Source organism: Salvelinus sp. IW2-2015, linkage group LG25, assembly GCF_002910315.2.
Source record: "Salvelinus sp. IW2-2015 linkage group LG25, ASM291031v2, whole genome shotgun sequence".
NCBI lineage: Eukaryota > Metazoa > Chordata > Actinopteri > Salmoniformes > Salmonidae > Salvelinus > Salvelinus sp. IW2-2015.
Window position 1 is genome coordinate 12,771,409 of NC_036865.1, and position 22,516 is coordinate 12,793,924.

Sequence of the window (22,516 nt, forward strand, 5' to 3'; positions counted from 1 at the left end):
TAACAGTCAGTATCTGGTGTGGCCACCAGCTGCATTAAGTACTGCAGTGCATCTCCTCCTCATGGACTGCACCAGATTTGCCCGTTCTTGAGGTGAGATGTCACCCCAGTCTTCCACCAAGGCACCTGCAAGTTCCCGGACATTTCTGGGGGGACTGGCCCTAGCCCTCACCCTCTGATCCAACAGGTCCCAGACGTGCTCAATGGGATTGAGATCCAGGCTCTTCGCTGGCCATGGCAGAACACTGACATTCCTGTCTTGCAGGAAATCACGCACAGAACGAGCAGTATGGCTGGTGGCATTGTCATGCTGGAGGGTCATGTCAGGATGAGCCTGCAGGAAGGGTACCACGAGGGAGGAGGATGTCTTGCCTGTAACACAGCGTTGAGATTGCCTGCAATGCCAACAAGCTCAGTCCGATGATGCTGTGACACACCGGCCCAGACCATGACGGACCCTCCACCTCCAAATTGATCCCGCTCCAGAGTACAGGCCTCAGTGTAACGCTCATTCCATCGACCATAAACGCGAATGCGACCATCACCCGTTGTGAGACAAAACCGCGACTCGTCATTGAAGAGCACTTTTTGCCAGTCCTGTCTGGTCCAGCGACGGTGGGTTTGTGCCCATAGGCGACGTTGTTGCCGGTGATGTCTGGTGAGGACCTGCCTTACAACAGGCCTACAAGCCCTCAGTCCAGCCTCTCTCAGCCTGTTGCGGACAGTCTGAGCACTGATGGAGGGATTGTGCGTTCCTGGTGTAACTCAGGCAGTTGTTGCCATCYTGTACCTGTCCTGCAGGTGTGATGTTCGGATGTACCGATCCTGTGCAGCTGTTGTTACATGTGGTCTGCCACTGCGAGGACGAACAGCGGTCCGTCCTGTCTCCCTGTCTTAGGTGTCTCACAGTACGGACATTGCAATTTATTGCCCTGGCCACATTTGCAGTCCTCATGCCTCCTTGCAGCATGCCTAAGGCACGTTCACACAGATGAGCAGGGACCCTGGGCATCTTTCTTTTGGTGTTTTTCAGAGTCAGTAGAAAGGCCTCTTTAGTGTCCTAAGTTTTCATAACTGTGACCTTAATTGCCTACCGTCTGTAAGCGTCTTAATGACCGTTCCACAGGTGCATGTTCATTAATTATTTATGGTTCATTGAACAAGCATGGGAAACAGTGTTTAAACCCTTTACAATGAAGATCTGTGAAGTTATTTGGATTTTTACRAATTATCGTTGAAAGACCAGGGTCCTGAAAAAGAGACGTTTCTTTTTTTTGCTGAGTTTAGATTTAAAAGTGGGATCATCTTATCCTTTGAGGCTTTAAGTGTTCTTACACTATGATTTTGAACATTCAAAGCAACTGGGAAACATCCGTGGCAGGCATCGTCACCTTAGCTTGCTATATAACTTCTGAGTGATGGGAAGCACGAGCACCACCACCAATCAGCCTACAACACTGCTCACACACCCGTTGTTACTATGACAACTAGCATAGCCATGTCAGCAAATGACTGCTGTCTGAACACACACACATCCGATTTGGTCACTTTTAACTTGTCTAGACAGTCAGTATTCCAAAAACAAAACTGATTTGAGCATTAAGGCCTGCAGTGTGAACAAGGGTTAAGAGCTTTCCACACCTGGATTGTGCAACATTTCCCCATTTTTCAAGCTGTCAAATTGGTTGTTGATCATTGCTAGACAAGACATGTAGATTTAAGTCATAACTGTAACTCAGTTAGTGAACATTCACCGACTTCTTGATAAACTCGTGTAGATTTGGGCTTGTGTTTCTAGGATTTTGCCTGTGTTTACATCCACTTGTTTTTTTTTAATCCTGAAAAACTCCCTAGTCCTTACGATTACAAGCACAACTATGCTTGAAAATAGAGTGGTACTCAGTAATATTTCTATTCAGGACAGAAAGTTAATTGTGTTGCCACATTTTGGTAGTATTACTTTAGTGTCTTGTTGAAAACATGTTTTGGAATATTTATATTTTGTACAGGCTTTCTCCTTTTCACTGTCACTTACATTAGTATTGTGGAATAACTACAATGTTGTGTATCTATCCTCAGTTCTCCTACCACAGCCATTAAACTTGAACTGTTTAAGTCAACATTGGCCTCATGGTGAAATCCCTGAGCGGTTTCCTTCCTCTCCGGCAGCTGAGTTAGGAAGGACACCTGTATTTTTGTAGTGACTGGGTGTATTGACACCATCCAAAGTGTAATTAATAACTTCACCATGAACAAAGGGTAATTCAATGTCTGCTTTTATTTAATCAATTTTAAATTCAGGCTGTAACACAATGTGGAAAAAGTCAAGGGGTGTGAATACTTTCTGAAGGCACTGTATAAGACTATTATCCATGTTTTGCACAGGCACATGATTGAACTTTACAGCCATACCCTGGTTGGCTTTAGAATTACCCCAAATGAACTTGTCAGTGTAGTTACAGCTTAAATGAGTCAAGACACCCATGCATATTCAATATGATTTCCTTAAAATGCTTTATTAGACTTACATCGGTCATTGACTGAAATGTGCGGTTCCTCATTTGACCTCTTAAAAGATCAAGCATCAAATATGCCAATATCCACATTTAAGATAATGTGATTACTGTGGCTGCGTTTAGACAGTTCAATTTATTACCAGTTTATTTTTGGTTGATGGGTTTACAGGTACATTATCCATTTCAATTTATGTTTATAAAATATGTACCTGTCGGCTGACTCAATTGGTTTTCAATATTCTTTCCCAGTTAAAGGGTTCTCTTTTCATGGCTAGCTCAAAATTAGCTTTCCAAAAGTTATTTATATTGAGATCAGTTTCAGGAGCCCAGATGGTTTGGTAGTTGGGTTTGCCAAGGGATGCCATAACTAAATATTTGGAGTACAGGCATAACCTTTTGATTTCCAGTTACATTGTTGCGAGCAATAACAGGCAGCCCAATTCTGATTTGACAGATCAGAWGGGAAAAGATCTGATGTGATTGGTCAAAAGACCAGTTAATGGAAAATAGATCAGAATGTCTAAACGCTGCCTTGTGTACAAAGCTTATACAGAGACAGTATGTAACTAACATAACGATGAAATGGCAATTTGAGAAACGGACCATTAGAGGTCTCAAACATAAGTCTGTTCCTTTAGGTGGGGGAAACAAAGCCTGCGCAATAAATATCACCCTCACATAAAGCAACCAAATTGGCGGTATGCCATGATTAACATTGTAAGTTGTGCGTAAAACAGCTCTCCATCCTCTGAAATGTAGTCATTAAAAATAAATCACGTAGATAATCCCTTTAACTCAGTCATTATAGTTGGTCCAGCAAGTAAACATAACTGATCAGTAAAAATAATAAATTAAAGACAGATTTGGATGGTAGACAAATTGACACAGGGAATACTGCTGTTTATCAGTATTCTGTCACATGTATTGATTAGATTAAATATACTGGATTGATGATCATAGTTCTATACTTTAGGCACAAGCGGAAGGCCAAAAAAACAAAGTTTCTCACAATCCTGGGTGACTGCTCTTTCAGTTGGCAATAACTCTGCTACATACAAAAACCTTAATTTATATGGCTTTTTTCCCCTCCTGAGCATCTAACAGAGGAGCAACAAATGACAGTGGAAATGCTACTTGTCTGTTGTCAGTTCATTTAAGACTTGAAATGTAACGGAATTTAAAAACAAGCTAACTCTTACCTGTAAACAAAGTAAAACACTAAGAGGTTATCATATCACAAGAGCCTACACAAAGAGTAAAATGTGAATTGATTTTAAAAAATGCACTTATACCCATTATTGGGTCCACTTACCAAAACTAAAAACATTAAAATATTAAAAGGTTACTTTAGAAGGCTATTTCCCCACTAGGGTGGTGTAGAATAGCTTGGTTGAAACCGTCCCATGGCTGTGAGTACATTTTGGTCCACAGGGGGTCACCCTTTGTCCCCCTCAGTTGCCATGGGAATGGGGATTGTGGACAGCCCAGGGTTGCACCACGCCTTGACCAAACACAGTGTAGAAAACTGCTCCAAACACGTTGATCCCAGCAGAGATGTAGAACACCGTCTGCCACTCCTCTATAGTGTTCTACAATAGGAAACAGAGCCATCTGTGAGACCAATAAAGTAGGTTGAAGTTGCCCCCATCTATACACTGGTTTAAGGTCAGTGCTGCCTTGTTTCTCCCAAATACTAGTTAAGGCTAAGCTGATCCTAGATAAGTGGCAACTTTTACCCACATCCTGAGCCCAACACACACCCTACACTTCCAACAATCATGAGTTTTGTGACACTGCTTTCATTGTCTGAAAAATATGATGAAACCAGATGTGATTCTTACATTTTTGGTCAAGGCTCTTGCTATGACTGGTCCCACCATACCAGGTATTGTGGCAAAGGAGTTGGTGATTCCCAACAAAATTCCAGCATAACTAAAAGGGAAAAGGAACATTCACACTAGACAATTATACATCTCACAACAAGACAATTTGATGGTTATTTCTGTTTTACTATGCCATTTTAAGTACATTTCTGGTAATTTCTCTTGCTTAAAATTAAGCACTACCATTGTAACAGTATCAATAGTGATGAATAGTCTTACGATGGGGCGATGTCGAGATGGTTGATGTTGAAGCCGGAGGCAACGATTCCGCCCAGGGAGGAAGAGATGGAAAGGAAGGCTACGGCCAGGATGTAGTTACAGCCTGTATACCCAGCAGCCACGATAAACACTGCCGGCCCAATCATACCTACATACACAGACCGAATATGGTAAATGTAGGCTACATACATAGAAGACATTGACAACAAAAACTTGATTTATCCAAATGGAGAGGTAAAGTGAGATACAGCTAAAAGACCGACCATGTGGGTGTTTGAATTGGCAGATCGTGAGCAGAGATGTGTCTTGTGTAAGCATGACTGCATGTGTGTGTTACGATGATGCTGCTCCTCACCTACGAGACTGAAGGCCTTCCTGACAACCACAGTCCGGTAGAAGCAGTTCTCCCTCAGGTAGTCAGCCAGCTGGCCTCCCAGCACGGCCAGCAGCCCACAGCCAATGTAGGGCAGAGCCGACAGGGCACCGTTCTAATATGAGGAAACACTGGGTTAATAACAAGAGTCTGTGGGTGTGTATAAACTCAGAAAGAGTGTATAAACTCACCTCTTTGATGCTGAAGCCCAAAACATCACTCATGTATGTGGGCAGCAAAGTGAGTAGCGTGTAGAATGTCCAGTTGTAGGAGAAGTGAGCCACTACTATGGCCCACAGCGGCATGGACGTAAAGATGGCCCCCCAGGGGATGTGGTCACCCGACGAAGTGAGCTGAACAAGAGAACAAAAGACTACCATCTTAAAATACCACTTGACTTGCACGTGAAATATCACTGTTCTCACAGGCTTATTTGAGGGTGGCTGAGAAAAGCACTTTGTGGATGTAAAAAAAAAAAAGGGGGGTGTTTCTAGCCAATGTAAGTCAAATATAGTAAAAAAGTTATGACTGCAGCAAAATGTGTTCCTCCAGTTGAATGTTGTTACACCAAATAGTTTGACATTTTACACCGTTACTGTAACAGACTTTTTTTATTTTCTTCTCAGATATACTACACAACTTCATTGTATTCTACAATTATGAACTAAATCCTCACGAGCCTGACACAACCAGTCTGCCATTTGATCAAGAGATTGGGCCTTAGTTCAGACACTACAATTCCCAGCTGCTTTTGCAATGTACCTCCTTCTTCAGGGAGGAAGTGATGTAGAGTCGCTCCTGTTCTGTGATCCGCGGGTGTGTGCTGGGAGTGTTACTGACAAGGAGCGCCCACAGGATGAACCACACAAATCCCACAATGCCTAAAAACAGTCAAATAATGCACAAACTAAGTTGCTTGGATAACAGTGTCTGCTAAATAACTCAAATATACATTTTTTTTTTTAAACAAGCATTGCTTGTGACATGGACTTTCACTAACTTTCCTTCATTTTCTGTAAAAAAAAGATTGTATAAAACAAGGAAACAGTGTCTGTATTCCTTGCATTTGTAAGCATTAAAACAGACAAAACTGTCACTACGGAAAACACTCTGCTAGCCTTACCAAAKATATAGAAGACCCAGGTCCAGTCAAGGTAAAAGCAGATCTGAGCAGACAGGGGAAGGGCGACCACTGTACCCAGCTGAGCACCTGGAGAGAGGAGATTTTTATTAAACTGCTTTGTGGAGAAATATATTCTTAAATTTTTTTTTTTTATCACCTACATTTAGGAAAAGTATAAGCCACACATGCAAACATGAGTTCCCAGAGTAAGAAAGGGTGTGTGCAGGGTGGGATAAAAGTGAGCATTACCAGTGTAAGCGATGGTGAGCAATCGGCTCCTCTCCATTGGCGGGGCCCAAAATGCCCACATGGCGTGCATGGCTGGAAACGTCACTCCCTGTTGAGAAATACAAAAATATCCCTGGGTTACAGACCCGGTACACACTGAGAAGTAGTCAGGTAAACATTATGAGCAAAATAACCCACTTTATTTTTTTTGTGATACAGATGATAAAGTGTGACTTCTCATGAGTATAGCAAATCTTGCGTGTACACGCACACTACCTCTCCGATACCCTCCAATACTCTGACAGCRATAAGGTAGCCTGCACCCAGGTCGGCAGCCATGGGGGTGAGGAGGGTGAAAACCACAGTTCCCAGGATTCCTAGGCCCAGTAGCCATTTGGCCCCATACTTGCTTGCCAGGTAGCCCCCTGGGATCTGAGTCAGGATGTAGCCGTAGAAGAAGGAGCCCAGGATCCAGCCTTGGGTCTCAGAGTCCCAGTCATACACACTGGCCTGCCAGACACACAAAAACACAGATAATGCTTTCTGTCTGGCCAGAGCAAACAAGACAGTCAACAGATGTGGTTGCTAATCATGTGGTGTCGTGATTAAGTGTTACAGTCAGTCATAGTGTGGTTGTGTAATGTGTGCAGTCATAGTGGTCGTCGGTATTACATGGTTACTCATATTGTGGTTGTGTTGGGGCGAGCTGGGCTGGTGGTACTCACAGTGTGGTTGTATGTGGGGCGAGCAGGGCTGGAGTGTGCAGGACATACTGATTTGCTGGTGTTGCCGCTGGCGTCTGTGTTGTTAAGCATGTCCACCATGGCAACGCTGAGGTTTACCCTGAGGGCATAGGCCACAAAGAAACCATAACAGGAGAGCAGAGACAGACCGTACCTCGAAGAGCAGCACGCAGGGGCTGAGAGAGAGGGAAGACCAGAGAAACAGAGTTGTGAGGTGCTATAACTAATTGGATCAGGCACAGTACAATATCACAGGATAATACATTATTATGAGAAAGCTAAATGTTGACAGCTACATCTTTTGTCCTTCACAATATTCAACAGCAGTGAAAGATATTTCTGCCGAGGTGCACTTTGAAGATGCTARAACAGTCCACATTAACAAACAAAACGAGTAAAGAACAGAAAAACTGTTCTACTATGGGGTAGTCTGATTTATCTAGTTGTTGTGCACACTGCTGTTGGAGCAAGGAATACAAGCATTTAGCTACACCCGCAATAACATCTGACAAATGTGTGTGATCAATGCAATTTGATTTATGCGAGATAAATATTTCCTTGGAGGCGCATTCAAGTGCCATGGGGAGGGAAACATGCAGTCTAACAAGCAGTCAAAGCACAACAATTCTTGCAATCGTGGGTGATTTTTGTTTTGTTGGTCTTCGTTAAAAAGGCCTCAACTACCTCAACTTAATTTAGAGAGACTTCATTTGTGATGAGACAGATTACATTTTTAATTGAGCAAGAGTAGTGGCAACCACAGAAAGACATGCACAGTGCAATATATAAAAGAAAAATCATAATTTTACTAAAATATGTTACTGGCCTCATTTCTGGAGGTAGAAATTAAACTTTAAAAAGTGTCAGCATAATTTAATATATATATATATATATATATATTTCTAATAATGTCCTTTAAAAAGTCACCAGACCTGACCTTTCCAGTCGTAAATTTAAAAAAAGATCTGGGGGGTGGCCTTGGCAGGGCTCGAATTTGGCCATAATGCCTTCTAAAACAATTTATGCCTTGTGGCAAAAGTGGCAGTTGTGCCCTTGGACTGAATATAATAATTATAATTCCCTTCTCCCGGCTGCCAATCAGCATAGCCTACTCCAAAGAACCTCACTCACGTGGGTGTCTCGGATATTTCAATTCTTATTAGCCAATGCCTGTCACGTGATCAGGTCCTTCACAGGCATTGCAGCTCTGAAGTAGGCTACAAGTGAAGTACGACACATCAGGGATGCAACGGCGCGAGTCCTTCTCATTGAATTCCGAGTCGCATATTGAAGATGTTAGAACTGCCCACATTTACTTCAACAGCCAACAAGATGAGTAGGCCTAACGAACAGCAAAAGCACTAGTCTATTTCAATCTACTATCCCCCAACAAAAGTTTACCTATTCTATTGGTGAGCTTGTCCTGTGTGAGAAATAAATATTCCAAAAATCCTCTGGGAGAGTTGTGGCACCCAATAGATCCCAAATTAATACAAATCACTGTACATAATATATATTTTTACGCAATGAGGCTGATGCAACAGATCAGAATGTTTAGCTTAAAATTGTAATAAACTTAGGTTATTTCTTCACATTACAAAAAAAATAAAAAATGCAGCAATGTGCACACGGCAGTAGGCTATAAGCGCGATTGTTCCAAAAGGCAATTAGCAGGAAAACACTGTCCTCAAAAGTGCGCGGTTTCATATGAGAGATAAAAATATCCTTTTGACATGTAGAAAGAGGGAAGCTCTAAAGCCGCATCAACAAGCATGGGTTGTTAATATGACTAGGATTGTGTCTGGCTGCTGGACAATGAAAAATTAGAAATACTAGTGTCAATGAGGAAGGGTTTAAAAAAGAATCCCCTTAACATGCCTATGGTCGGAACATGGTAAGATATGCCTCAAATGCAAAAAAATAAAAGTCCAGGTTTTAAGTAACTACATTTATGGATAAATTGTATCTAAATGTTGACTGCCTCCACTCAGATTGCAAGGAGGGTGATGTTGCAAAGCGCAAAGTCCTTTCTCCTATCGGAATGAACAATGCCTCGAGTATGTCACAGAAGCAAGCCTTTAGACATGAATAATTACCCTACATTACATTATTTGCAAAACATGACTGTCGTTTAGCACACACAAAAGTATGTGGACAACTGCTAGTCGAACATCTAATTTCAAATCATGGGCATTAATATGGTCCCCCCCTTTGCTGCTAKAACAGCCTCCACTCATCTGGGAAGGCTTTCCACTAGATGTTGGAACATTGCTGCGGGGACTTGCTTCCATTCAGCCACAAGAGCATTAGGGAGGCGATTAGGTCTGGCTCGCAGTCGGCGTTCCAATTCATCCCAAAGGTGTTTGATGTGATTGAGGTCAGGGCTGTGCCAGACAGTCAAGGTCTTCCACACTGATCTCAACAAACCATTTCTGTATGGACCTCGCTTTGTGCACGTGGCATTATCATGCTGAAACAGGAAATAGCCTTCCCCAAACTGTTGTTGCCACAAAGTTGGAAGTCAAGAATCGTTGAGAATGTAATTGCATGCTGTAGCATTAAGATTTCCCTTCACTGGAAATAAGGGGCCTGAACCATGAAAAACAGCCCCAGACCATTATTCCTCTTCCAAACGTTACAGTTGGCACTAAGCGGTCGGGCAGGTAACGTTCGCCTGGTTTCCAAAAAAAATGGCTCCAGAGTCCAATGGCAGCGCTTGGCATTGCGCATGGTGATCTTAGGCATGTGGGCGGCTGCTCAGCTATGGAAACCCATGGATCGCCCAGTGAACAGTTCTTGTGCTGACGTTGCTTCCAAAGGCAGTTTGGAACTCCGTAGTAAGTGTTGCAAGCGAGGACAGACATTCTTTTACACAATACACGCTTCTGTGAATTTGACAAACTGACATCCTATGACAGTGCCATGTTGAAAGTCACTGACCTCTAGTAAGGCCATTCTAATGCCAATGGTTGTCTATGGAAATTGCATGGCTGTGTGCTCGATTTAATACACCCGTCAGCAACATGTGGATGAAATAGCCAAATCCACTCATTTGAAGGGGTGTCCACATACTTTGTATATATACAAAGTACCAGTCAAAAGTTTGGATACACCTACTCAATCAAGGGTTTTTCTTTACTTTTACTATTTTCGACATTGTAGAATAATAGTGAAGACATCRTAACTATGAAATGACACATATGGAATCATGTAGTAACCAAAGTGTTAAACAAAGATTTGTTAAACAAAAGTTAAGCAAATCAAAATAKATTTAAATTCTTCAAAGTTGCCACCCTTTGCCTTGATGACAGCTTTGCACACTTGGTATTCTCAACCAGCTTCATGAGGAATGCTTTTCCAACAGTCTTGAAGGAGTTCCTACATATGCTGAACACTTGTTGGCCCCTTTTCTTTCACTCTGCGGTCCAACTCATCCCAAACCACCTCAATTGGGTTGAGGTCATCTGATGCAGCACTCCATCTCTCTCCTTGGTCAAATAGCCCTTAAACAGCCTGGATGTGTGTTTTGCATCATTGTCCTGTTGAAAAACAAATGATAGTCCCACTAAGCGGAAACCAGATGGGATGGCGTATCGCTGCAGAATGCTGTGGTAGCCATGCTGGTTAAGTGTGCCTTGAAWTCTAAATAAATCACCAACAGTGTCACCAGCAAAGCACCYTCACACCTCCATGCTTCACGGTGGGAACCACACATGCAGAGATCATCCATTCGCCTACTCTGCATCTCACTAAGACACAGCGGTTGGAACCAAACATCTCAAATTAGGACTCAGACCAAAGGACAGATTTCCACCAGTCTAATATCCATTGCTCGTGTTTCTTGGCCCAAACAAGTCTCTTCTTATTGATGTCCTTTAGTAGTTTTTTTGCAGCAATTCAACCATGTAGGCCTGATTCACRYAGTCTCCTCTGAACAGTTGATGTTGAGATGTCTTTTACTTGAACTCTGTGAAGCATTTATTTGGGCTGCAATTTCTGAGGCTGGTAACTCTAATGAACTTATCCTCTGCAGCAGAGGTAACTCTGGGTCTTCCTTTCCTGTGGTGGTCCTCATGAGAGCCAGATTCATCATAGCGCTTGATGGTTGTTGTGACTGCACTTGAAGAAACTTTCAAAGTTCTTAACTTTCAGGATTGACTGACCTTCATGTCTTAAAGTAATGGACTGTCACTTCTGTTTGCTTATTTGAGCTGTTCTTGCCATAATATGGACTTGGTCTTTTGCCAAATAGCTACCTTCTGTATACCACCCCTACCATGTCACAACATAACTGATTGGCTCAAACGCATTAAGGAAAGAAATTCCACAAATTAACAAGGCATATGAAGCTGGTTGAGAGAATGCCAAGTGCATGCAAAGCTGTCACCAAGACAAAGGGTGGCTAGTTCAAGAATCTCAAATATTTTTTGGTTACTACATGATTCCATGTGTTATTTCATAGTTGATATCTTCACTATTATTCTACAATGTAGAAAATATTACAAATAAAGAACCCTTGAATTAGTAGGTGTCCAAACTTTTGACTGGTACTGTAGATGTAATTAAAAGTCTCATTAAAGTTTGGCTACATTTTCAGGTGCCTCCCTCATGTCAGCATAGGTCTGGACATGACATGTAGCCAAAGGCTATCACCGACACTTCAACATTTAGGCTAATATTTATGTACATTTGCATACCACTTGTTTTTCTTAAGCGAATAAGCTCCTGTTTTTTGGTTGTAAGGACATGTAATTGGCTATTTTGGTTAATTGGGAACCTCTTGGAAGGCCAAATGGCCTTGCCCCTAAAATCCTGTGCCCCTAAAAGGCATGTACCTCGGACCCCCTTTGTGATCCACTGCTACACATTGTTTTCAGAGGAAACACTGTTCTACAGCATATCTGTTTTTAGTACCATTAGCTATGGCTGAGAGCAGTTTATGAGACTGAAGATTGTTATTGTTGAATCATGGCATACTTTTATTACCCAAAGCATTCCTTCCTTCCAGAACAGAAGCTTGTTTCATGCAGCCTGACAACTATTCCTCTCATGACCACCATTCAAAACCGATGTCTGTGGGAATGAAAAGGTGTCTGTCTACTCTTTACCATGGAGTATCTAAACCTGGAGGTAATATAAGACATGCAACTCAGAGTGAAGGGGATGGCTCACTGTTCATTTAAATGGTTAGGCCTACAGGCTACTTCTGACAGTTGAGGCACCAGCAGGTCTAGAATAAATATTTGACAGATGAATATGGTAATATTGGTAAATAATGCATAGGAAACAAATGCTTGGTAAACCAGTTTTTTTTTTTAAATAAACCTGCAACAGTTGTAAATGACATATGTTCTACAACCCACGACACAAGCAATAAACTGCTGGCAAGAAGAAAATGCAAATCACGAAAACATGGAGAAATATTAAAACAGTGGCACTGACTACACAGAGGGTACGGTGGTCAGTTAACTAAAAGGTGAGACTGTGTCCCCCATATTCAACTGCTGTTCACATGGTAGACTGCTTGTAGGCCCCACTCTTGTTCGGGAAACACTGGATTATCCTTACTTCTCCCACCACTACCACTCCATTATATCAAAAGACAAAACAGGGCAACTTCCAGACAGTTACATAGGCCTAACAGGCTGACTGCCTAAATTCTTACCTGACAGGACAGCAGACATCCATTTCCGTAACACACTTGAGTGCATTTCCATAAGCTATTTAGCGTAGTTCTCAAACTCAATATGCTTAACCAATATTGATCTGTCCAGAAGAAAAACGTTATGGCCTTTTAACAGATTGAGAAATTGGATGTGTTGTTTCCTGCTTGGTGGCTTCTATTTGCTACAGGAGAAGCGCATTCCCAGTAGGCTAATCGACCTTATGTATACATACCCTAAGTTGATTCCTGGGCCTAAGGAGAGGTGGAGTCAAGGAGTATACGATACGATCCTCAAAAATAGTATCCCGATATATAACTATTCCCCCCCCCCTCATCACTAGCGATTAAGGACCGTTTAAAACGGAGACCAGTTAGAGAGCCCTGAAGGAACATCTGTCTCGCAGGGGAATGTCCCACTATTAGTCCAAGGGCCAACAACCAAAAAGTGTTTTGTGACCCAGAAAACAAAACCGTAAAATGTCTACATCATTTTGGAGATCCTTTTATTAAGAATTTGTGATCGACAACTTGTAAWAAAGTCTTACATCTTGGTTACAATTGTTACACACGTTCTCATAATTGCAGAAAGCAACACATGTACCGAGTAGGGTCTATCTAGGGCTGGGCGATATGGCCTACAACTTGTTGGGGCGGCAGGTAGCCTAGTCGTTAGAGCGTTGGGCCAGTAACCGAAAGGTAGCTGGATCAAATCCCTGAGCTAACAAGGTAAAAATCTGTCGTCTGCCCCTGAACAAGGCAGTTGGCCTACTGGGGAACAATGGGTTGTCATTGTAAATAAGACTTTGTTCTTAACTGACTTGCCTAGTTAAAAAAGTTACTTTAAAAAATATATATAATTAAGAAATTGGCCAAAATATCATATTTTAAACATTGTATTTAATGTTTTTGAATAATAAAAGTTCATCAATTTCTTCATGAGTAGTGCTAGGGTCATGCACTATTCTAAGTGATTTCAATGGGCCTTTCTGCATTGTGATTGTTTTCTACTGTTCAATTCAACCAAAACCATGTCAGCATTTATCAACTTCTGCATTTGTTGCACTCATTTCCACACTGCAAAGTTGGGCTGCACGATATGGGCAAACAATCTAGACCTTTTTTTTAACCAAATGCTGCAACTGCGCTTTGACTTGCAATTTAGAGTAAAACACTTTGGTGAACTGTTGGAATCATGGAAATAGAATGATTATTCTAATTCTATAGTTAGAATATAATAGTGGGCAATTTGAATTCAATGTTGTTTGACCATTACGAATGAAAGTGCCAGGGAGGAGTTATTGTGACAGGGTAGGAACTGTTGATAAGTGTTTCCTAGGGGACTCTATAATATTTGGCTACATTGAATGTTCTCTTAGCTACTTTAATGTAGCTAACTTTCTTGCTTCGCACATTCCTCTAATTTAGACAACGTGCTGATTTAGGTCTACACCATCCCTGGTATTATCAGGCTGTATATATAGCTAATTACGTTTGCTCTGACTCAGTACATTTATTAGCTAGCTAGCTAGCGATTAGCGGCCCAACTTGCTAAGAAAAGACCAAACTAGCTGTTTGCAGATTTAAGAAACACAAACCAATAGTGTAATTATAGAACGCTAGTGGATTTATAGTAAGAAGCAAAATGAAAACAGCATCGATGTCATCAACATTGTTGCATGTGCTGTATTGCCCATGCAGCCTGGTTTAAGAACAAATGTTCTCCTTGAGTGACAGGGGGCGGGGCTAAGTCTGTCTGTATAGGCAGCATGGATATAGATGACTCAAGTAGCGAACACCAAAATTGGACGTTACAGGCGTATCACATTTAACAAACCAAAACATTCAAATACCGCTATAGAAGTGAAAGTAAAAACCGGTCCGTGCAGCAATACTGGTATATCGTCAACTACGGTATACCGCCTAGCACTACATAAAAAAAACTTAAACTTGTATTTAACTAGTCAAGTCAGTTCAGAACAAATTCTTATTTACATTGACGGCCTACCCTATATGGGGACTGCAGTTTCTATATGCAGCGCCCACTACATGCTGCACCCACTACGCATCACTACATACCGTTCCCACTGCCATTGAGGCTCCAAGCTAGCTAGGACCTTGGTACAGTGTCCTTTGATCCCGCCTGACGAGCACTGCTTTCTTGCAGTTATTTTAACATTACGGCGAGGGTAGTGCCAGACAAGAGTTGGGTTTGCTACACTAGCTAGCTACTTGCACTGCAGTAACCTTAACAGAACTGCGGGAGAGCAGTGCTCGGCAGGCTGGGGCGAAGGACAATGTGTGCCGGTGTCCTAGCTAGCTAGAAGCCTCCTGTGGGTTTTTTGGGCGGTTGGCATCCAACGTTATTGGTGCATTACCGCCACCTGGTGTGTGGACCAGAGACAGCGCTAGCAGCCTCAATGGCAGTGTGCCCAGTCTGTAGTGACACACATTGTGTGTGGCATGTAGTGGCCACGGCATGTAGTAACCGCAGTCTGCAGATAGATATTATAGCAGGTACCGGACCGGAGGAATCACATAATCATATGGGATATGATGCTGTTGAAACATACTAAATAGATTTTTGGGCAAATTGGTTGCCACGCAAGACCGCTTTGCATGGCTGCTTGCTGCTTCCTTGTAGCATTTCAGCTAAGCCTAACTCATTCTCCTAACCTGCCCTCAGTTCTCCTAAACGGTTTAGCTAAATAGGCAACAGCCAGGTTCAGGAATACAGTATTTTCAATCCACCTCAGGTATCATTGTAGGTCGTCACTAGCTACTACAGCCAAAGTCCTAAAYCCCGCCTATTTCCACAATTTATCTTCTTAAAATTGTTTTTTCAAACGAACCCCACTGCTAACCTTAAGACCAAAAAGTAAATATTATTTTTCATTAACTTTTACGATATAGATGACTTTATGGCTGTGTGGTAACTAGTGGAAACTGTCTTTCTACGCCTGCTACGTTAGGTTTCCATACACTAACTTATGTCGATCCACCCACTTATTTTGCAACGCCACTTTTATGCAGTTCAGTTACCCATACCTGGTTCTGGGCCACGGGACAACACATTTGATTGGTGGCCCTTGGACCCCACCATTTCAATAATACATGTCACTAATAGCAAATGGACATGCACGGGCTGATCAAACAAGTAGCTGAAGACTATGGTTTACCGTAAATCATACAGTCGAGCCAAAACATTATGAACAGTTCTCTATATTACCTGTGTAAATACRTTTTTTTAAAGTGCCCTGGGGTTAAGGAATGTTTTTGGGATTTTTAAGTCTCAGCGGAGCACCTGATTAAATGTTTGGTTCAAGTTGGGCTGAAGCGCGTTTAGGGTACGCTTTCTTTCCATCACCTGATTCTCGTAAACAAAAGGGTGAGGCAGTATGCAAGCAGCAGAGGCATTAACGTTAGTTTGCTACTGTAACTAGCTAGTTACGCAGATCATTTATTCGAATGTTTCGAAATTAAACAGTAAGTTAGTAGGCATTTTTTTTAGCAGGCATTTTTTCTGTAGTCTGTCAATTTAAGGACGCCGATTGTAAATATTRGTTAGCTATCTAACAAGGCAGGTGTTTCAGCTGGCACTCGCTCACCTCTTTCGACTTTATCATCTTGTTGACTGAGCAACAACGGTTGTTCTTGGTCATCGGTCTCCGTGTCCGATATATATCGGTCCATTGCACATCAGAGTTCAATGTTTTGAGTTGCCATACCTGTAGTTAAAATTTAGCTATTTATATGAACTGTGAACGGAAGTTTGGAAAGGAACCGGTGTGACGTCTATTTCTTCTTCTTTGGTGGGGTTTTACGGCGGACTACATCCTCCAATGGTGTATTGCCGCCATCTATTGGGTGGGGTGAAAACTAAGCAGTGTTAACTCAAAAAAAGGGGGAAGCTTTAAAAACATAATATTTTATTTAACTAGCGAAGTCAGTTAAGAACAAATTCTTATTTACAATGACGGCCTACATCGGCCAAACCTGGAAGACGCTGGGCCAATTGTGCACCGTCCAATGGGACTCCATAGCCTGTATTCAAACCAGGGTGTCTGTAGTGACACCTCAAGCACTGAGATGCAGTGCCTTAGACCACTGCACCACTCAGGAGCCCCTATAAAGCATTAAACAAAACACACACACAAATCATACTCAGTCTTACTCAAATGTCTACTCAGATCACTACACAGGCTCCAATAATGTTTGTACCATGTTGTGCTGCTACAATGTTGTTGCCATGTGGTGTTGCTACCATGCTGTGAAGTCATGTGTTGCTGCCATGCTATGTTGTTGTCTTAGGTCTCTCTTTATGTAGTGTTGTGGTGTCTCTTGTTGTGATGTGTGTTTTGTACTATATTTTTTATCCCAGCCCCCGTCCCCGCAGGAGGCCTTTTGCCTTTTGGTAGGCCGTCATTGTAAATAAGAATTTATTCTGACTTGCCTAGTTAAATAATGCTTAAATAAAAATTAAATAAATGGTGCCCGAGAGGGGGGAACATCTTCAGATAGTATTCCCTGCAATGTCTCAGCTATGAAGTCCTGGAGATCCAAAAACCCTTTACCGCATTTACAATGATATCMAATTTCTTTGATTTCTTGTTAGTTTGGCCACTACAATTTAGCACCTGCGCAATAAACGCAACGAAATCCACCATCTTCACAATCATTGTTTCAGGATCCCTCAACTGATGATTGACATTCACTGCGGGGTATCCACTGCCATATCTTCCTCATCTCCATTTTTTGCAGGCCATTAATAATTTGGCCATGTAAAAATGTATTTGAATGGGCATTTCACGATCTGACATGATGGTTGCCTCCTAGGCTTTACATTGGAGTTTAGCATTTTTTTTCATGGTTCTAGTTCGATAAAATGGCGCCGATGGAGAAGGGCAACATCTTACGAGTTCCAACCTAACTTTGCCCTATAGTGACTTTTATCGTTTTTATCTTTACTTTTTTTGTACAGAAAGTTCATACTATTATCACATATGACCGCCAAGCACTTATGGACATCAGATCGACAGTTACTAACCTTGATTTCAAATACGACTTCAACTCTGACTCAGCTGTTCCACTGTTCAAACCGGACCTTATTCCTTTGTTCCATGGGCTAACAAAATACTGCAGGCATAGATGTGGGTGACAAGGTGGAGTCCTGGTGAAATTGAGGTGAAGAGAAAACTGAACGGCGGCGCTCCCCTCCKTTCTATTGGCAAATGGCCAGTCACTCGAGAATGAGATGGATGAGCTTCGTTCGAGAGTCTCCTATCAGAGAGACTTGAAAAGCTGCAATACTTTGCTTTTTGTTTTTTGTGTGTTATCTGTTAAATGTATGCTCAGCCCACATGCTCACACGCTCTATWCATTGAGAGTACAAAACATTAGGAACACATGCTCTTTCCATGACAGACTGACCAGGTAAAATCTATGATCCCTTGTTAATGATTTTCACAATTCACAAGCATGCTTGGTGCTTATACTGATGTTTAGGTTACTAATATTTTCTTAATTGACCATGCATCTTTGTGGTTTGGGTATTTGTATTTGTTTTGTCATCATAAAAATATGCTTTTACTGTGTTTCATAGTCGTAACAAAGGCACTACACAAATAAAATAGATTTGACACAGTAACATAAAGTAATGAAAGTGTTATTGTTCTTTCAAATAGTTACATTTCATATTCTAATGCTATCTTCATAAGGCTGGCGGCTACTCTAGCCCACTTTTATTCTACCCACAGAAATGCATACAAGGCCCCTCTCGTCTTCCCTTTGGAAAATATGACCTTGACTCCATTCTCCTGCTTCCTGTTTACAAACAAAAACTCAAACAGGAAGTACCAGTGGTTCGCTCAATACGAAGTGGTCGGACGAAGCAGACACGAGGCTACAAGACTGTTTTGCTAGGACAGACTGGGATATGTTCTGGGATTCATCCGATAGCATTGAGTAGTTTACCACAACAGTCATGGGCTTCATCAATAAGTGCATAGACGATGTCTTCCCACAATGACTATAAGAACGTATCCAAACCAAAAATCAAGGATTACAGGCATTATCCGCGCTGGGCTAAAGACTAGAGCTACCGCTTACAAGAAACGGGACACGGATGAATACAAGAAAGCCCGCCTCTGACGAGACATCAAACATGCAAAAGGACAATATAGGARGAAGGTGGAATCCTATTACACCGGCTCTGACGCTTGTCGTATGTGGCAGGGCTTGCAGACAATAACAGATTACAAAGGAAAACCCAGCCATGAGTTGCCCASCGATAAAGAACTCTCAAACGAGCTAAATGCCTTTTATGCTCGCTTCGAGGAATAGAAMATTTCGCCTTGTGTGAAAGCCCCTGTTTTTTTAGAKGACTGTGTGATCTTGCTCTCTGTGGCCGTTGTGAGAAAAACAGGTTAACAATCACAAGGCCTCTGAGCCAGACGGAATACCAGGGCACGTTCTCAAAGCATGCGCAGACCAGCTGGCAAGTGTCTTCACAGACATTTTAAATATCTCCCAGTCTGTAATCCCAACATCTTTTAARATGACCACCATTATCCCTGTTCCAAAGAGCTCCAAGGTAACCTGCCCAAATGACTATCGCCCTGTAGCACTCACATCTGTAATTATGAAGTGCTTTGAAATGTTGGTCATGACACACATCAACACCATCATCCCAGAAACCCTGAACCCACTCCAACTGACATACCACCCCAACAGATCCACAGATGACACAATCTCTATTGCACTTCACACTTCCCTCTCCCACCTGTACAAGAGGGGAAATAACTACACTAAATTATCAAAAGTATGTAGACACCTGCAAGTCAAACATCGCATTCCAAAATCATGGGCATTAATATAGAGTTGCCCCCCCCCCCTTGCTGCTATAACAGCCTCCACACTTCTGGGAAGGCTTTTCACTAGTTGTTGGAACATTGCTGCGGGGACTTGCTTCCATTCAGCCACAAGAGCATTAGCGAGGTTGGGCACTGATGTTGGGCGATTAGGCCTGGCTCGCAGTTGGCATTCCAATTCCCAAAGGTGTTCGATGGTGTTGAGGTCAGGGCTCTGTACAGGCCAGTCAAGTTCATACACACCGATCTCGACAAACCATTTCTGTATGGCCCTCGCTTTTGCTTCCGAGTGGCGCAGCAGTCTAAGGCACTGCATCGCAGTGMTTGAGGCGTCACTCCAGACCCGGGTTCGATCCCAGGCTGTGTCACAGCTKGCCGTGACTGYGAGACCCATGAGGCGGCGCACAATTGKCAAGCGTCATCCGGGCCCTTGTCCCATCGCACTCTAGAGACTCCTGTGGCCGGGCGTATGCACTCTGACACGGTCGCCAGGTGTACAGTGTTTCCTCGGACACATTGGTGAGGCTGGATTCCGGGTTAAGCAGGCATTGTGTCAAGAAGCAGTGCGGCTTGTCTGGGTCGTGTTTCGGAGGACGCAGGGCTCTCGACCTTCGCCTCTCCCGAGTCCTTACGTGACTTGCAGCGATGGGACAAGACTGCAACAACCAATTGGATGCAACAAAATTGGGGAGAAAAAAAGATGTAAAAAAAAAAAGAAGATATAAAATAAAATACGTTAAAARAATATATATATGTCTCGCGGGCCGGATTGAAATGCCTGGCGGGCCGTACTTTGCCYCCCCCTTGGTCTAGAATGTCATTGTATGCTGAAGGCGATGAGTCAGCCTATAGGACGGAGGTCAGAGACTTAGCAGTGTGGCCAAACTGAGCACCTGGGGGAGAAAGGCCTTGGTCAGGGAGGTGACCAAGAACCTTAAGGTCACTCTGACAGAGCTCCAGAGTTCCTCTGTGGAGATGGGAGGAYCTTTCAAAAGGACAACCATCTCTGCAGCACTCCACCAATCAGGCCTTTATGGTAGAGTGGACAGAYGAAAGCCMCTCCTCAGTCAAAGGCACATTACAGCCCGCTCGAAGTTTGYCAAAAGACAACTAAAGGACTCTCAGACCATGAGAAACAAGATTCTCTGGTCTGATGAAACCAAGATTGAACTCTTTGGCCTCACATCTGGAAGAAAACTGACACCATCTGTACAGGGAATCATGGTGGTGGCAGCATCATGCTGTGGAGATGTTTTTCAGAGGCAGGCCTGGAAGACTAGTCAAGATCGGGGGAAAGATGAGTGGCGCAAAGTACAGCGAGATCCTTGATGAAAACCTGCTCCAGAGCACTCAGGACCTCAGACTGGGGCAAAGGTTCACCTTCCAACAGGACAACGACCCTAAGCACACAGCCAAGACAATGCAGGAGTGGCTTCGGGATAAGTCTCTGAATGTCCTTGGGTGGCCCAGCCAGAGCCCGGACTTGAACCTGATCGAACATCTCTGGAGARASCTGRAAATAGCTGTGCAGCGAYGCTCCCCATCCAACCTGACAGACCTTGAGAGGATCTGCTGAGAAGAATGGGAGAAACACCTCAAATACTGGTGTGCCAAGCTTGTAGCATCATACCCAATAAGACTTGAGGCTGTAATCGCTGCCAAAGGTGCTTCAACAAAGTACTGAGTAAAGGGTCTGAATTCTTATGTAAATGTCTTATTTCCGTTAAAAAAAAATAATAAATTAGCAAAAAAAATCTAAAAACCTGTTTTTGCTTTGTCAATATAGGGTAGTGTGAAAATTGATGAGTAAAAAAACAATTGAATACATTTTTCGAATAAGGCTGTAAGGTAACAACATTTGGAAAAGTAAAGGGGTCTGAATACTTTCTGAATGCACTGTACATACGCACACACACACTTTTACACTCACCATTTGCTGCTGCTACTCTGTTCTTTATTTTACTCTTATTATCTATCCTGATGCCTAGTCACTTTACCCTGCCTTCATGTACATATCTACCTCAGATACTTCCTACCTCTGCACCTTGATCTGGTACTGGTACTCCCTGTATATAGCTCCATTCTTGTGTATTTTATTTTAGTCCTCGTGTGTTACTATTTTATTTGCATTAATTCATTTTAAAACTCTGCATCTTGGGAATGGGCTGTAAGCAAGCATGTCCACGGTAAAGTCTACGCCAGTTGTATTCCGCATGTGAGCATTTTGAACGAAGAAGACATTTTACCTGAACGGAGCCAAATGAGCCCAGGCTCTTTTTACCTGAACGGAGCCAAATGAGCCCACTCTTTTTATGAAACGGAGCCAAATGAGCCCTGCTCCTTTTACCTGAACGGAGCCAAATGAGCCAGCTCTTTTACCTGAAACGGAGCAAATGAGCCAGCTTCCTTTTACCTGAACGGAGCCCCAAATGACCCGCTCCTTTTACCTGAACGGAGCCAAATGAGCCAGCTCTTTTACCTGACGGAGCCAATGAGCCAGCTCTTTACCTGAACGAGCCAAATGAGCCCGCTCTTTTACCGACGGAGCCAAATGAGCCCGCTCTTTTACCTGAACGGAAGCCAAAATGAGCCAGCTATTTTACCCTGAACGGAGCCAAATGAGCCGCGCTTTTTACCTGAACAGGAGCCAAATGAGCCCCACTCTTTTACCTGAACGGAGCCACAATGAGCCCGCTCTTTTAAGCCTGAAACGGACCAAATGAGCCAGGCTCTTTTACTGAACGGAGCCAAATGGCCCGCTCTTTACCTGAACGGAGCCCAAATGAGCCAGCTCTTTTACTGAACGGAGCCAAATGAGCCCGCTCTTTTACCTGAAGCGGAGCCAAATGAGCCCTCTTTTACTGAACGGAGCAAAATGAGCAGCTCTTTTTACCTGAACGG

General features: G+C 42.8%; 1 protein-coding gene across 2 annotated transcripts; it reads right to left on the bottom strand.

The window, feature by feature from the left end:
* Positions 1 to 3,656: 3,656 nt before the first annotated feature.
* slc17a5 (solute carrier family 17 member 5) lies at positions 3,657 to 16,535 on the bottom strand. Of its 2 annotated transcripts, none has more exons than XM_023970161.2 (11): positions 16,355 to 16,535; positions 7,067 to 7,260; positions 6,618 to 6,851; positions 6,363 to 6,450; positions 6,114 to 6,200; positions 5,753 to 5,871; positions 5,182 to 5,343; positions 4,973 to 5,105; positions 4,618 to 4,765; positions 4,357 to 4,447; positions 3,657 to 4,104 (listed from the first exon to the last, which is right to left on the bottom strand). In XM_023970161.2, exons 1-11 carry the CDS (start codon positions 16,437 to 16,439, stop codon positions 3,967 to 3,969), a joined length of 1,479 nt encoding a protein of 492 aa, XP_023825929.1. In that variant the 5' UTR covers positions 16,440 to 16,535; the 3' UTR covers positions 3,657 to 3,966. The 2 variants fall into 2 exon arrangements, with proteins under 2 accessions (XP_023825929.1, XP_023825930.1); XM_023970162.2 differs by lacking the exon at positions 16,355 to 16,535 and adding an exon at positions 12,750 to 12,856.
* Between the last annotated feature and the right edge of the window lie 5,981 nt (positions 16,536 to 22,516).